At 42.7% G+C, this 17350-nt stretch overlaps 2 protein-coding genes across 2 annotated transcripts in view; one reads left to right on the forward strand and one right to left on the reverse strand.

The window, feature by feature from the left end:
- The window catches only part of LOC106609121 (ATP-dependent DNA helicase Q1), a 33898-nt gene extending 22225 nt beyond the window's left edge, over nt 1-11673 (reverse strand). Inside the window, exons 1-3 of the mRNA XM_045721895.1 lie at nt 11391-11673; nt 5258-5328; nt 4342-4563 (exon numbers count right to left, since the gene is read on the reverse strand). Coding sequence (XP_045577851.1) covers nt 4342-4563; nt 5258-5279 — 244 coding nt within the window. The 5' untranslated portion in view covers nt 5280-5328; nt 11391-11673. The remainder of the gene's footprint in view (nt 1-4341; nt 4564-5257; nt 5329-11390) is intronic.
- A 119-nt stretch (nt 11674-11792) lies between these two features.
- LOC106609122 (vesicle transport protein GOT1B) lies at nt 11793-15214 on the forward strand. Its single transcript, XM_014207571.2, has 5 exons — nt 11793-11976; nt 12438-12529; nt 12880-13058; nt 13334-13415; nt 14151-15214. Exons 1-5 carry the CDS (start codon nt 11952-11954, stop codon nt 14187-14189), a joined length of 417 nt encoding a protein of 138 aa, XP_014063046.1. The 5' UTR covers nt 11793-11951; the 3' UTR covers nt 14190-15214.
- Nucleotides 15215-17350: the final 2136 nt, after the last annotated feature.

The following is a 17350-nucleotide window of genomic DNA, read 5'->3' on the forward strand; positions in this document are numbered from 1 at the left end:
GGTGTTTATACTTGCGTACTATTGTTTGAACAGATGAACGTGGTACCTTCAGGCGTTTGGAAATTTCTCCCAAGGATGAACCAGACTTGTGGAGGTCTACAATTTTTTTTCCTGAGGTCTTGGCTGATTTCCTTTAATTTTCCCATGATGTCAAGCAAAGAGGTACTGAGTTTGAAGGTAGGCCTTGAAATACATCCACAGGTACACCTCCAATTGACTCAAATGATGTCAATTAGCCCATCAGATGCTTCTAAAGCCATGACATTTTCTGGAATTTTCCAAGGTGTTTAAAGGCACAGTCAACTTTGTGTGTGCATGTAAACTTCTGACCCACTGGAACTGTGATACAGTGCATGATAAGTGAGATAATCTGTCTGTAAACAAATGTTGGAAAAATTAGTTGTGTGATGCACAAAGTAGATGTCCTAACCAACTTGCCAAAACTATAGTTTGTTAACAAGACATTTGTGGAGTGGTTGAAAAACAAGTTGTAATGACTCCAACCTAAGTGTATGTAAAATTCAGACTTCAACTGTACATAAGTCAAAAACATATTTCACCCAGTGATAATATATACACCCCGATTTAGGTGAAGTCTCCTCTCTAAACATTACGTCTTCTTCATTGCTAGGCATGAAGTTAAGTGATACGGGCAATAAACTGTTCCTTCTCCCTTAATGTGACTTGACCTCGACCCCCTTCCTCACTAATCCACAGCTCTCCACCCTTATCAGTGACTGCCAAAACGTGATCGTCTTCCCTGCACTCAGTACATTCTAAGCTTAATAATTGCATCCACCATATACATTCCTCCTACAGATAACCATTAACTTCTGGTGTAAACCCTAGACTATGGCACCCCTCATGTCTCTAGTATAACTGAGGATTAACAATATTTAAAGTTCAGTGAATATACACCTGTTGCTGACAGGTGTATATAATCGAACACACAGCCATGCAATCTCCATAGCCAAACATTGGCAGTAGAATGGCCTTATTGAAGAGCTCAGTGACTTTCAATGTGGCACCATCATTGGATGCCACTTTTCCAACAAGTCAGTTTGTCAAATTTCTGCCCTGCTAGAGCTGCCCCGGTCAACTGTAAGTGCTGTTATTGTGAAGTGGAAACGTCTAGGAGCAACAACGGCTCAGCCACGTAGTGATAGGCCACACAAGCTCACAGAACGGGACCCCCCTCATTAATGCTCTTGTGGCTGAATGGAAGCAAAACCCCACAACAATGTTCCAACATCTAGTGGAAAGCCTTCCCAGAAGAGTGGAGGCTGTTATGTCAGCAAGAGGGGAACCAACTCCATATCAATGCCTATGATTTTGGAATGAGATGTTTGTCAAGCAGGTGTCCACATACTTTTGGTCATACACACAGTACTACATAGAGCCATGGCTACATGGCAACTGATGCAAGCAGTAGAATAAGATTTTTTTTTAAACAGATAAAAATACACCTTATGGAACAACAGGGACTGTAAAGAGACAGGCACAGACACAATAAAACACATGGATGTTGTAAATATGTTATAGTGGTGTAGTGGCCTGAGTGAACACACTAAATGTATTGGGTAAAGCGTTATGAAATGTAATGTCATGTAATATTTTAAATTGTATATAACTGCCTTAATGTTGCTGGACCCCAGAAAGAGTAGCTGGTGCCTTGGCAGGAGCGAATGGGGGTTCCTTAATAAATACACAAATGTAATGTGTGTGTGTGAGAGATATACAACTCACACACACACACACACACTAGATTTCAAAAGTTTGGGTTTACTTAGAAATGTCCTTGTTTTTGAAAGAAAAGCTCATTTTTGTCCATTAAAATAACATCAAATTGATCAGAAATACAGTGTAGACATTGTTAACGTTGTAAATTACTATTGTAGCTGGAAATGGCTGATTTTTTAATGGAATATCTACATAGGCGTACAGAGGCACATTATCAGCAACCATCACTCCTGTGTTCCAATGGCACGTTGTGTTAGCTAATCCAAGTTTATCATTTTAAAAAGGCTAATTGATCAGTAGAAAACCCTTTTGCAATTATGTTAGCACAGCTGAAAACTGTTCTGATTTAAAGAAGCAATAAACCTGGCCTTCTTTAGACTAGTTGAGTATCTGGAGCATCAGCATTTGTGGGTTCCATTACTGGCACAAAATGGCCAGAAACAAAAAACTTTCTTCTGAAACTAGTCAGTCTATTCTTGTTCTGAGAAATGAAGGCTATTCCATGCGATAAATTGCCAAGAAACTGAAGATCTCGTACAACGCTGTGTACTACTCCCTTCACAGAACAGCGCAAACAGGCTCTAACCAGAATTAGAAAGAGGAGTGGGAGGCCCCGGTGCACAACTGAGCAAGAGGACAAGTACATCAGAGTGTCTAGTTTGAGAAGCAGACGCCTCACAAGTCCTCAACTGGCAGCTTCATTAAATAGTACCCGCAAAACACCAGTCTCAACATCAACAGTGAAAAGGCGACTCTGGGAAGCTGGCCTTCTAGGCAGAGTTCCTCTGTCCAGTGTCTGTGTTCTTTTGCCCAACTTAAGCTTTTCTTTTTATTGGCCAGTCTGAGATGTGGCTTTTTCTTTGCAACTCTTCAAACACAGGAGTGATGGTTTCTGATAATAGGCCTCTGTACGCCTATGTAGATATTCCATTATTTTTTTTTTTTATAATAATCAGCCGTTTCCAGCTACATTAGTCATTTACAACATTAACAATGTCTACACTGTATTTCTGATCAATTTGATGTTATTTTAATGGACAGAAAAATTGCTTTTCTTTCAAAAACAAGGACATTTCTAAGTGACCCCAAACTTTTGAACGGTTGTGTACACACACACACAGTGTACAAAACATTAGGAACACCTGCTCTTTCCATGACATAGACTAGGGATGTTAAGGTTACTCAGTTAGCCAAAAATACATTTGACCGGTCATGCTTCTCGGTCTGTAGGTTAATTAGCATAATTTGGTGGAATTCAATTGGCACATGTATATTTTCGTTAGTCGTCATGCATTTTATTTATCACGTGCACAGCATACAGTGCCTAGTTTGAGGAGCAGCATAGCCTACCACCTGTCAGAAAGAGTTGCTCCTCAAAAAGCCTGTAGGCTACTGGAGTGAAACCTACTTTTGTAAGCCCAGTCATTGCGCAACAAATAATTCTAAATGCAATCGCGTGTTAATTTTGGTGGCCACAATTAAAAAGGAGCTATTTTAATTTCTCAATCAACTCGTAAAGCGTGCCTCCCATTCGGATGCATACTGTAGGCTATAGCATGCCAACCATTGACCATCAGCGCGTCACCCACCACTTTGCAATGTGAGCTTGAGGCAGATAATTGTTTGAAACCAGAACGTTTTACTTTTCTTCGCATTAGGTGCGTACTTTAGAACGGTGTTTTCCACTAATTGCATTTGGGCAAATGTTTGAAAATGTGGTTTTATTAGCTGCTTCATTACAGGAGTTGCATGTTAAATCGCCTTTTGACTGTAAAACAATAGGCTTGTTATTGTTGCATGTTTCCATTAAGCTCTTAATGAAAAATGTCCGGTCTTGTATGCATGCGTAGTATCAGAGAAGAAGAGGCGACTAAGCAAGAGGTTTCACTCTCGCCAAAATCTTTCCAAAATTGATATGGGATTATTTTGCCTTCCCACCTTGGAACGACTCCCATTGTTAGGGCGGAAACAAGTATTGCGTCATTATATACAGATCTCTGATTGTATTTTCTGTTGGTCAAGTTATTTTACTGTTTTGATTTTTTTTACAGTTTGTCAACCCGTTAATGAGGGTCAGTTAGCCGGCAGCAAAATTGACCAAAATTTGCATCCCTAAAATAGACTGACCAGGTGAATCCAGGTAAACGCTATCATCTCTTATTGATGTCACTTGTTAAATCCACTTCAAACATTGTAGATGAATGGGAGGAGACAGGTTAAAGAAGGATTTTCAAACCTTGAGACAATTGAGGCATGGATTGTGTATGTGTGCCTTTCAGAGGGTGAATGTTAGTAAATGCCAGGCACACCAGTTTGAGTGTGTCAAGAACTGCAACGCTGCTGGGTTTTTCACACTCAACAGTTTCCCGTGTGTATCAAGAATGGTCCACCAATCAAAGGACATTCAGAAAACTTGACAACATTCGCCAGCATCCCCGTTGAATACTTTAGACACCTTACAGAGTCCATGCCCTGACAATTTGAGGCGGTTCTGAGGGCAAAAGTGCAACTCAATATTAGAAAGGTGTTCTTAATGTTTTGTACACTCAGTGTATATTGTACGCATGTGCCACATCCTATACATTGTAGCCTCTACTGTACCATCATTCTCATAGCGCAGCAGCTCCTGCTTGGTCATTGCCGGTCCAGATCCAGAGCCTGAGGAGGATCCAGAGGGCTGGGCGGAGTCACATGCCTCCTCCAGCTTGCGGAGCAGCCGTTTCCTCCTGGAGGTCAAGCTAGCCTGCTTCTCCAGCAGCTCAGCTATCTGCAGCTCCACCACCTCCAGCTCTGCCTCCACAGAGTCCAGCTCTGCCTGCACATCTGGGGAGGAGAATAATAACAAAAAAATTCAACCACAATTATTTAACAAATATGTTTTTTTTATATATGCTTACGATGGAGCAATCATGTAACACACATGCCCCTCTAGTAAGGAGGAGAACAACAGGCTTATCACCATTTTATCTTTTAATGACTTTTTCCATACACTGCAGTTAAAGTTCTCTACGGTATCTAGGCCCTACATATAAATAATATAGAATATGCATTGAACACACATGCACAAAGACAAGAGTTGTACCGTGAATCAGAAACGGAAAACAGCAAGCGCACCTCTCTTTTAAATGCTGTGCTAAATCCTTGTAGATAAACACCATAAATATATGTTGGCCAGGGCCTAAAATCAATCCATTTCAAAGTTTGGCAGAATCTGCCCTGGTTAGCTTTCCTCTGGGACCAATGTCACATGATCCTATACAAGGAGACTGTCAAGTCTGACACCAAGTCACTAACAACCTGTTTCACAGGTAGGGCACTAATGATGTCAGACACATCAGTCTCTCACAGTCACCACTACACCCCTTGGGGGAGGATAGAGTAGCACCTGTCCCTGTGGACTCAGCTGCTCAGCTCAGTTCTCAAAAACAATAACATATCCGCTCTGTCTGTTTCTCTATGGGATTTGTACTATACTTTTGAGAAAGGGGGACAGAAATGTGAGATCACAGTCACTTACCATTGGCACTGTCACTGTCCATTTCCAAGGCAAATCTACAATGCAATCAACCACCTTGCAGACTTATCACTCTGTTGAATAAAGGGGGGAAAATGTCAGTGTTATGACTGTATCTAGCAAGATAGTGCCTTCAGAAAGAATTCCCACCCCTTAATTTTTTCCTGATTTAGTTGTGTTACAGGCAGCCTGAATTTAAAATGGATTAAAATGAGATTGTGTGTCACTGGCCTACACACAATACCCCATAATGTCAAAGTGGAATTATGTTTTTAGAAATGTTTACAAATTAAAAGCTGAAATGTCTTGTCAATAAGTATTCAAACCCTTTGCAATGACAAGCCTACATAAGTTATCAAGTCACATAAGTTGCATGGACTTACTGTGTGCAATAATAGTGTTTAACATGATCTTTTGAATGACTACCTCATCTCTGTACCCCACACAAACAATTATCTGTAAGGTCCCTGCAGTCGAGGAGTGAATTTCAAAAACAGATTCAACCCCAGATTCAACTCCAATGCCTCTCAAAGAAGGGCACCCATCAGTAGATGGCCTCATCTCCTTTGTTCCTCTGCGCACCTTCCCATTTACACTACAGATCTGTATATAATGACGAGATGCACGTCTCCGCCCTAACAATGGGAGTCATTGTCCCAAAAGCGGGAAGGCAGTCGACAAGATTAGGTCCAAAATAAGCCCATAGAAACACATTGGTCTTATTTTTTTACAGATTTTAGCGAAAGTCAAACCTCTCGCTTCGTCTCTTCCTCTATGGTTTACACACACAAAGACCCTGCCTCTCACGCCAACAAAGTTGAGAGATCACATCTTCCTCTCTGACAAGCGGTTTCAACTCACTATTTGCATTTGAGGTTTGGTCCAGCAGAATAAGACATATGGAAACCAAAACACCTTGAGACATTATTTTACTGTAATAGAGGAGTAGTTAAAACGTTTATCATTAGAAAAGTTGTCTCAACTACTCAAATTGTGCGCAGAGCAGACTAAAACGAGAGTATCAATGAACATTGATTCTGGAAAATTATTGCTCAGTTTGTCATGCGCGGCATTGGGGTACCACGTACCACTAGCATCATTTTAGCCAAAGGCTGTTATTATACTAGCTGTCTAGTCTGATTTATAAATGTGCAATAAGCATAAAACACAATTCTATGAGGAATTGGCAACTCGTTCTCATTCTGAGAAATAAGGTAGGCCACTTGATTTTAACATCTGAACAAACTGGACATGCAAACATGCTTCTCAAACAGTTGGAGACAAGACAGAAGGGTGTGTTCATAACAATACAACTGTTCAAATTTGTTAGCTAGCAAATAGATCCAAGTTGGCTAAACTTGAAATATAAAGATTGTTGATGAGACCTGTGTTAATTTTCTATAGCCTAACGCCTTCTACAAGAAGTTAGTCATTATTAGTGAATGTGCATTATGCATGGTTCTAGTTACATTAGTAAAAAAAAATATTAAAAAAGGGCATTTTCAGAGGCAGACTTAAAAGCCAGATCACTGATTATTGCAACAACAACAAAATGCAGGGTAAACTATTTTGATAAAAGATTTCAATTATTAGTGGGTTTTATGGTTGTGGAAGGCTTATATTTAGCCTAGGTATAACGTCACAAGCCCTGAATTCATTACATTATTGCTGACTGTTTGAAATTCTGTGTATTTGACCTTTAATAGTACAACAACCCTTAGAGAAAACGTTTATTTATTTTTTTAAACGAGAATCGCCCATAAGTTAGAAAAAAAATTGAGATATGATTTTTAGGCCATATTGCCCAGTCCTACACGAGGCCAATGGTGACTTTAAAACCGTTACAGAGTTTAATGGTTTTGATATGAGGAAACTGAGGATGGATCAACATCAAATCAAAGTTTGTCACGTGCGCCGAATACAACAGGTGTAAACCTTACAGTGAAATGCTTACCTACAGGCTCTAACCAATAGTGCGGAAAAAAAAGGTAAGTGTGTGTGTGTAAGTAAAGAAATAAAACAACAGTAATTAGACATTTGAAAATAAGAGTAGCAAGGCTATATACAGACACCGGTTAGTCAGGCTTATTGAGGTAGTATGTACATGTGGGTATGGTTAAAGTGGCTATGCATATATGCATATAGGATGAACAGAGAGTAGCAGTAGCATAAATGTCAGAGTGAAAAGAAGGAAGCTTGTATGGAATAAAATATACTGCTCAAAAAAATAAAGGGAACACTTAAACAACACAATGTAACTCCAAGTCAATCACACTTCTGTGAAATCAAACTGTCCACTTAGGAAGCAACACTGATTGACAATAAATTTCACATGCTGTTGTGCAAATGGAATAGACAACAGGTGTAAATTATAGGCAATTAGCAAGACACCCCCAATAAAGGAGTGGTTCTGCAGGTGGCGACCACAGACCACTTCTCAGTTCCTATGCTTCCTGGCTGATGTTTTGGTCACTTTTGAATGCTGGCAGTGCTTTCACTCTAGTGGTAGCATGAGACGGAGTCTACAACCCACACAAGTGGCTCAGGTAGTGCAGCTCATCCAGGATGGCACATCAATGGGAGCTGTGGCAAGAAGGTTTGCTGTGTCTGTCAGCGTAGTGTCCAGAGCATGGAGGCGCTACCAGGAGACAGGCCAGTACATCAGGAGACGTGGAGGAGGCCGTAGGAGGGCAACAACCCAGCAGCAGGACCGCTACCTCCACCTTTGTGCAAGGAGGAGCAGGAGGAGCACTGCCAGAGCCCTGCAAAATGACCTCCAGCAGGCCACAAATGTGCATGTGTCTGCTCAAACGGTCAGAAACAGACTCCATGAGGGTGGTATGAGGGCCCGACGTCCACAGGTGGGGGTTGCGCTTACAGCCCAACACCGTGCAGGACGTTTGGCATTTGCCAGAGAACACCAAGATTGGCAAATTCGCCACTGGCGCCCTGTGCTCTTCACAGATGAAAGCAGGTTCACACTGAGCACATGTGACAGACGTGACAGAGTCTGGAGACGCCATGGAGAACGTTCTGCTGCCTGCATATCCTCCAGCATGACCGGTTTGGCAGTGGGTCAGTCATGGTGTGGGGTGGCATTTTTGGCATTTTTTGGGAGGCCGCACAGTCCTCCTTGTGCTCGCTAGAGGTAGCCTGACTGCCATTAGGTACCGAGATGAGATCCTCAGACCCCTTGTGAGACCATATGCTGGTGCGGTTGGCCCTGGGTTCCTCCTAATGCAAGACAATGCTAGACCTCATGTGGCTGGAGTGTGTCAGCAGTTCCTGCAAGAGGAAGGCATTGATGCTATAGACTGGCCCACCCGTTCCCCAGACCTGAATCCAATTGAGCACATCTGGGACATCATGTCTCGCTCTATCCACCAACGCCACGTTGCACCACAGACTGTCCAGGAGTTGGCAGATGCTTTAGTCCAGGTCTGGGAGGAGATCCCTCAGGAGACCATCCGCCACCTCATCAGGAGCATGCCCAGGCGTTGTAGGGGGGGTCATACAGGCACGTGGAGGCCACACACACTACTGAGCCTCATTTTGACTTGTTTTAAGGACATTACATCAAAGTTGGATCAGCCTGTAGTGTGGTTTTCCACTTTAATTTTGAGTGCGACTCCAAATCCATACTTCCATGGGTTGATAAATTGGATTTCCATTGATTCTTTTTGTGTGATTTTGTTGTCAGCACATTCAACTATGTAAAGAAAAAAAGTATTTAATAAGATTATTTCATTCATTCAGATCTAGGATGTGTTATTTTAGTGTTCCCTTTATTTTTTTGAGCAGTGTATATTCCAAAACATGCATCCTGTTTGCAATAAGGCACTAAAGTAAAATGGCATAAAATGTGGCAAAGAAATTAACTTTCTGTCCTGAATACAAAGTGTTATGTTTGGGGCAAATCCAACACAACAGATCTTGAGTAGAACTCTCCAGCATGGTGGTGGCTGAATGTTATGGGTATGCTTGTCATCGGCAAGGACTAGGGAGTTTTTTAAGATAAAAGAAATGGAATAGAGCTAAGCACAGGCAAAATCCTAGAGGAAACCCTGGTTCAGTCTGCTTTCCAACTGACATTGGGAGACAAATTCACCTTTCAGCAGGACAAATATACAAGGCCAAATTTACACTGGAGTTGCTTACTAAGACAACATTGAATGTTCCTGAGTGGCCTAGTTACAGTTTTGACAAAATGACTTGAAAATCTATGGCAAGGCTGGAAAAAGGCTGTCTACTAATGATCAACAATCAACTTGACAGGGCTTGAAGAAATTTAAACATAATAATGTGCAAATATTGTACAATACAGGTGTACAAAGCTGGAAAGACAGCTGTAATTGCTGCCAAAGGTGATTACAAATGTTCGATTTTTTTGTGTAGTGTTGGTTCCACTTTTCTGGGCTCCGTTATTTACTTAACAAATAAGGAACACTCAAAATGTGCACTTATAAATCATAACAATTTTAATCAAAATACAGCTGTAGACAGAAGTCAAAGATCAAACAGACATACAACTGATGTCTCTCCTGAGTTGTGCCCCGAACAAAAGACAGCATCTTATATACCCGAGATCAGACCTTATGGTATGATCTCCTATGTCAAACCCTCCATGTGCAGCTAAAATAACAAGTTATTCTTAACAAAAGGTTTCTGAGAACCTCAGAAGTATGCAAATCTGCCCTTGTTTCAGAGGGGAAAAAAGCTGTCTCTCTGTGTCTCGCTATCACCCTCAGTCCCTTTTCTCACCGACACGGGGCTGCGGGTTTTGGCAGAGAGCTAGACACAGACAGAGGCCTCAATATTCAGCTATACCGTGAGCATAAGTACAATTGCACGTAAGAAAATGAACAACAACATAATCAATGGTGGAGGGTCTTTAGAAGACCCCCAAAATCAATTTTAACCCTACAGTAGATATTACAGTATTTTGTGTAGATATTTGACAAAAAACGGACAATTAAAATCAATTTTAATCTCACCTTGTAACGCAACAAAATGTGGAAAAAGTCAAGGGTCGTTAATACGCCTCGTTGATTATTCCTTACATATGCAATGTTAAGGGATAAAGATTGTAAGCAATGCTTTACATGTTATTTACAGTGCCTTCATAAAGTATAACGAGTCCCGGGTTGAATATCCCTTTTATACCATGGCTATAATTTAACACATTTGCCGCTAGAAATGTGTTCAACATTCACTGAAGCAGCTAGCAAGCTTACTAGATTGCTACAGTAGTTGCTATGGTTACCAAACAAACAGACCTGCTAGTTTAGCTAACCAAACTATCAGTCCTAGCTTTCCATTATGCAAATCGAATTCAACAATGCCAATAATGTTTTCAATTCGACTATTGCTTTCAAAAGCGGCTCAAACATAGTTAATTATTACATGTTCTATTGCCATTGAATTCTAGCGTGCAAATATCCTGTGCATCATTTAAGCAATAAGGCCCGAAACGGTGTGGTATATGCCCAATATAGCACGGCTAAAGGCTGTTCTTAAGCATGACTCAGGTATGTTCTTACCACAGCACGACTCAACGCGGAGTAGCCTTGGTATATTGGCCATATATCACAAACCCCCGAGGAGCCTTATTGCTATTATAAACTAGTTACCAGTGTAATTAGAGCAGTAAAACGAAATGTTTTGTCATACCCGCGGTATATGGTCTGATATACCATATACCATGCATAAAATAGACTTTGAATCTATCCATTCATGGACAAGCTGTTTCCTTGAGCTTTGACAAGCAGGCCGGAATGTAAACATGTATTGTGTAAAGTAAACGAACATTTGTGTGAACAGGGAAAGCCCCCATCCGTCCTCTTCCTCCACGTGGCTTCACTCTTTGTCTTATCATTTTCTTCATCACATTAGATAGCTAGCCAATGATAGTTAGATAGCTAATAGATGACCAATAATCAACCACCATAGCGGCTCGTTAACAAGCCTCCATCGGGAATCGGCCACCTGCTTCAAACAGCTAACGTTAATGTTAGCCAACCTAGCTGACCAGCTAGCAAATTATGCTTCAACTTTTTGACAGCTACATATTTGGCTAGCCATTAATGATACTAACGTGTGTAACGAAATTGAAAGAACAAAGCAAAACAACACTCACCGTTGACCATTCCCTCGCCCCACTTCTTGAGTTTGCACTGTTTATTTGCACTCTCTTTTTTCTTGATGGTTGCGAGACAGCTCCCGCCAGTGAAGAAAAATTATGTTGTGAAGACCAATCAAATTGCGGTTGCTTTCACTTTCTCCACGGTATGGGGTACATTCAACAAACCAACTGCAATCAATGCTGAATCAATGTTTTATTTTATTTAACCTTTATTTTACAATACAATACAACCTAGAAAACATTTTCCAAAATGGATAAGTGTATGTAGGCAGGGCAGACATTTTCCAACAACTACCTAGTTATATTCAGCAGAGAAGTGCTCTCCTTATTAACCCTTTCACCAACGTTTTGATACAACCTTTTAGAATGTTGAATGCACCCCTGGTTTTGTCCGGAAGAATAATCTTTCTAACGTAACCAAGAAGGCGTGTTTCCGGAAGACGTGGCTAGTGCTACAGTGGCAGCTGTTATAGTAGTACTTGAACTTGTATTTTAGTACAATACAATTAACAGTGTCAACTTGTACATTTTACAAGCTGTTGATTCATTGCTAAAATGATCTCTCTAACGGACTCACAGAGTAAGGCGATTTCTATTTTATCTAACGGTTGTTGCTGCTGGCCAACTTGTTCCAGCTCTCTAGCTAACGTTAGCAAGCTAGCCTCTCTCAGCTACATTAGTAGCTAAATTAAGCTAGGCTATTCTTTTATGTGAGGAAACCAGCTAGAAATAGCTAACTAGCTAAATAGTATGTTTTGCTAGATAAAGTGACCATTGACAGCTAATGTTAGCTAGCTAATTAATGACATTCATTCTGAGCCAGATGGCTGGCTAGGGAGCGAGGACGCCAATTGAAACCACAGGAGGTTGGTGGCACCTAATTGGGGAGGACAGGCTCGTGGAATGGTATGTTGGATGCCATCCATTCGCTCCGTTCCGGCCATTATGAGCCGTCCTCCCCTCAGCAGCCTCCTGTGATTGAAACGTATTAACGTTAGTGTGCTTGGATTCTTGAAATAATGTGATTCCTCTTTCTTGCAGAGATCGGAATGGGACTTACAGGCTTCGGCGTGTTTTTCCTCTTCTTTGGAATGATCCTGTTTTTTGACAAAGCCCTCCTTGCAATAGGAAATGTGAGTGATTTCATCACCATCCACAGTTCATATTCAGAATGTTTGCCTACCTTCTGCAGCTACATACATGAGGCTTACGGTTTGCTATATTTATTGGATGTTGGTGTGATCTGCAATTCCATTATCTCTAGTGACACTGAGAAACACACAGCTGCAGAGTCAGAGCTCCTTGATTGAGGGTTTTAACGGTTGTTCACCCTCTAGTGTGAGCCTTTCTGTCTCTCTTAACTGAGAACAATCACCACCTTATGGAGTAGTAGAGAGGTGTAGGGTTTAATTGTAAAGTACTCTGTCATTGTCAACAAACATTGACATTGTCCTTTCCCTGTCCCTTCTATCTCTCTCTATAGATCTTGTTTGTGGCTGGCCTGTCGTTTGTGATCGGTCTGGAGAGGACGTTCCGCTTCTTCTTCCAGAAACACAAGATGAAGGCCACCAGCTTCTTCCTGGGAGGAGTGTTGATCGTTCTTATAGGCTGGCCCATTGTGGGAGTGGTCCTGGAGGTCTATGGCTTTTTCCTTTTATTCAGGTGGGTACAGTACAGTACAGTACAGTACAGTACAGGCACCAGGCTCAGTTTGCTAAGCTTATCTTTAGAATAAGATCTAGTCTGGAGGGAATCAAGCCAAACTTAGTTTTTTCCTGTCAACTGTGTCTCGCCCCCACCCCCTGTTGAGTGCAGCCCCTTAATGCAAGGGCTTACTGCGTGTAAAGAGCCGTAGTCCGTCATCATGTGCTTGCTCTTGTCAACTAACTCTCTCTCTTTCTCTGCCCCCTCTCTGTCTTTCGCTTTATCTTCTCCAGGGGTTTCTTCCCAGTGGCAGTAGGCTTCATCAGAAGGATACCCATCCTGGGCTCCCTGCTAAACCTCCCATTCATCAGTGGGGTGAGTTAATGTTGTAGCGTTAAACAAAAATTGTTGGGTAAATTCTGATCGCCGGTCGTGGCGAAAAAGTAACGCTCCTATAGTTTCAATGTATTTTTCCCGGTGGGTAAACTGTGTTTACTTGCGTTTACCCTCCACTACACCACTGGTTGAGTAAGAGTATGGGAACAGGAGCTACAATGCAGTGGGTGCTGTGTGGGCTGAGGTGGTTACACTAAAGACAACACAGGGACCACTTGGTTTCTGACAGTGGTTCTGGAAGGCTGTAGTGTCTCCTACAGTGTCACTCAATCTTCACATATAAGAGCGTTTGTGTATGTTCGTGGAGTCACTTGTTTTGAGGAGAATGTGTCTCTGTCTCTTTAAAGCCTTCGTAATTAACTCTGAGGACAATCCGCAGTCTTGGTCAGTCACTGCAGATTTTCCCTTGCATGTGAGCATGATTCACATCTGTTTATAATGTATGTTATACTGTAATGTTGCCTTATGCCTGACCAGAGTAGGGAACCATTGGTATTGAAAATAATTTGTAATAGGACACCAGCAACAGCATTTATCCTTCACACCGTTTTGTATAGTCTACTCAGTCACGTCAAGCAAACATTTCATTGCCCGTGTACAACTATGCACTAAACGTTTTAGTGAAGCTTGTATATGTCATCTATTTTGCTCTACTTTGCAAAGGGGACAGTAGACTGTTGACTTATATTTGTTTATTTTCTCTCTCTCTTTCAGTTTGTGGACAAAGTGGGAGAGAGCAGCACCATGGTATAACAGTGACTTTTTGTTTATGAAGATAATAAATCTCTATTATATTTATGATACAGTAGTTCTCATAAAGCCACTTAACCCCCATTGGTCAATTGCTTACTTCCAACAGTTAGCTAGGTAATTTTCATGAGACTTTGTATATGAAGACCTCTTCCCATTTTAAAGGGAAAACGGTCTGCTTTTTTGTATCTTGATTCTGCAATTTTAAGGTCCGTACCAGTCAAGGGTACCAGTCCTGGTTGCTACGAGCAACTGTTACTAATGAATCTGGAGTTGGTTACGATGGCTACCCCAGAATGTTTTACATGTCGTTGTTGAATGCTGCTCTCCTCTACTGGAGAACTCCCCACGAGGAGGAGAGTCCCTCTAACGGACTGAAGAGAAGCATTTTGGCTCTCTTACTCTACTATTGAATGTACAGACAAACTCACCATGTCATCACCTCTGAAGATAGCCTCTGGACAACCTCAGAAGAGGAGTGGAGGAGGAGAGCTGGTCCCATTGTTACATTGTAGATGGGGCCAGGGGTTTTTTCTAGTTCTGTGCTGTCTTGCCAAAAATGAACTAGGAGTTAGCAAGATGGCACAAACAGATCTTAGACCATGTTAGGGTTTCCTGACCATATGACCAGGGAAAGCTCGAAGCCATAGTTATAGGTGGTTTCCTGGTCAGGTATTGGAAAGACTCCTGGTCCTACTTATGGTGCCTGTGCTTTCTCGCACTGGACTAAAACTTGAGTCCTGTGGAAGAAAATAGCTTTACTTTCCAAATCTCTCACGCCTGTTATTGAGTACCAGATCTGGCAGTTGCATATTTTCCCCTTATTTTTCTGTAATTTCTGTGTATGACTGGATGAGAACTTCAGTAGATTATTATTATTTTTTTTAAAAGAGCTACATTTGAGTTGGAATTGTATCAATCTAAACTATAGGAATGGAGGGAACTGAATGGAATGGTTATATGTGAAATGACAATGGTTTGACAATGTTTTGTCTGACACTTTTGTAATTACACTTTTTTTGAAAAACTTCCGTTGTGCCGTTGTCTGTCATTCATTGTGTTTTGATTGTGACAAATTGCAAATATACTGAACAAAAACATAAATGCAACATCTTAAGTGTTGGTCCCATGTTTCATGAGCTGAAATAAAAGATCCCAGAAATGTTCCATACGAGCACAAATCTTATTTCTCTCAAATTATGTGCACACATTTGTTTACATCCCTGTTAGTCAATATTTCTAATTTGCCAAGATAATCCATCCACCTGACAGATGTGGCATATCAAGAAACTAATTAAACAGCATAATCATTACACAGGTGCACCTTGTGCGGGGGACAATAAAATACCACTTTAAAATGTGCAGTTTTGTCACACAACACAATGCCACAGATGTCTCAAGTTTTGAGAGAGTGTGCAATTGGTATGCTGACTGCAGGAATGTCCACCAAAGCTGTTGCCAGATAATTTAATGTTCATTTCCCTACCATAAGCCGCCTCCAACGTCGTTTTAATGAATTTGGCAGTACGTCCAACCGGCCTCACAACCGCAGACCAACCCTAACCCTAACTCAGACCACGCCAGCCTAGGACCTCCCCATTCGGCTTCTTCATCTGCGGAATCGTCTGAGACCAGCCACCCGAACAGCTGATGACGCTGAGTATTAATGTCTCCAATAAAGCCCTTTTGTGGGGGAAAACTCATTCTGATTGGCTGGGGCAGGCTCCCCAGTGGGTGGGCCTATGCCCACCCATGGCTGCGGCCCTGCCCAGTCATGTGAATCCATAGATTAGGGCCTAATTAATTTATTTCAATTGACTGATTTCCTTATATGACTTGTAACTCAATAAAATTGTTGCATTTTGTGTTCATATTTTTGTTCTGAAACCCCTTGACTTTTTCCACATTTTGTTACGCTACAGCCTAATTCAAAAATTTATGAAAGTTTTTTCCCTCATCAATCTACACAATGGCATAGGCCAAACAAGGCACTTGTATACACTATGGTAATAGTCTCACAGGGTCAAAAACATGACATCACTATTCACATGAATGGACTTTTTTATTAAACCTTTACTTAACTAGGCAAGTCAGTTAAGAACAAATTCTTATTTTTCAATAACGGCCTCGCACCGGCACCCCCCCCCCCCAAAGGTGCGAACTCCCGGCCGCAAACCTGAACCTATAGGGGAGGGTCCAGGTGGGTATCTAATACTTGGCGGCGGCTCTGGTTCGGGGCGTAGCCCCCACACCACCCGCTAATCTTCTGTGTCGCTGGAGGAACCAGACTGTGGATCATCGCCGGAGGCTTAGGAACGACAACTGCCGCTGAGGACTCCGGGCTGCAGACCGCCGTTGAAGACTCCGGGCTGCAGACCGCCGTTGAAGACTCCGGGCTGCAGACCGCCGTTGAAGACTCCGGGCTGCAGACCGCCGTTGAAGACTCCGGGCTGCGAAGCGTCGCCGGAGGCTCCAGGCTGGAAAGCGTCGCCGGAGGCTCCGGACTGGAAAGCGTCGCCGGAGGCTCCGGACTGGAAAGCGTCGCCGGAGGCTCCGGACTGGAAAGCGTCGCCGGAGGCTCCGGACTGGAGAGCGTCGCCGGAGGCTCCGGACTGGAGAGCGTCGCCGGAGGCTCCGGACTGGGGAGCGTCGCCGGAGGCTCCGGACTGAGGAGCGTCGCCGGAGGCTCCGGACTAGGGACCGTTGTTATAGGCTCCATGCCTTGGATCATCGATACAGGTTCCGTGCCATGGATCATCTCTACAGGTGCCAGGCCATGGATTATCCCTACAGGCTTCGTGCCATAGATTATCCCTACAGACTCCGGGCCATGGATCATCACTAGAGGCTTCGTGCCATGGATCATCTCTACAGGCTTCGGACCATAGATTATCACTGGAGGCTTTATTCGTGGAGCTGGAACAGGTCTCACCGGACTGGGGAGACGCACTGAGGACCGAGTGCTCAAAGCAGGCACCGGCCGTACTGGGCTATGGAGGCGTACTGGAGGAAGAGTGCGAGAAGCAGGCACAGGACGCACTGGGATATGGTGGCGCACTGGAGGGAGAGTGCGAGGAGCAGGCACAGGACGTACTGGGCTATGGAGGCGCACTGGAGGTCTGGAGCTTAGGGCTGGCACACCCTGTCCTGGCTGGATGGTTGTT

The sequence above is a fragment of the Salmo salar genome, chromosome ssa07 (assembly GCF_905237065.1).
Source record: "Salmo salar chromosome ssa07, Ssal_v3.1, whole genome shotgun sequence".
NCBI lineage: Eukaryota > Metazoa > Chordata > Actinopteri > Salmoniformes > Salmonidae > Salmo > Salmo salar.

Coding starts and splice junctions, on each gene's coding strand:
- LOC106609122 (XM_014207571.2), top strand. CDS start 11,952: ATGATCTCTCTAACGGACTCACAGA. Junction 11,977..12,437: donor CTCTCTAACGGACTCACAGA/GTAAGGCGATTT, acceptor TCTTTCTTGCAG/AGATCGGAATGGGACTTACA. Junction 12,530..12,879: donor CCCTCCTTGCAATAGGAAAT/GTGAGTGATTTC, acceptor CTCTCTCTATAG/ATCTTGTTTGTGGCTGGCCT.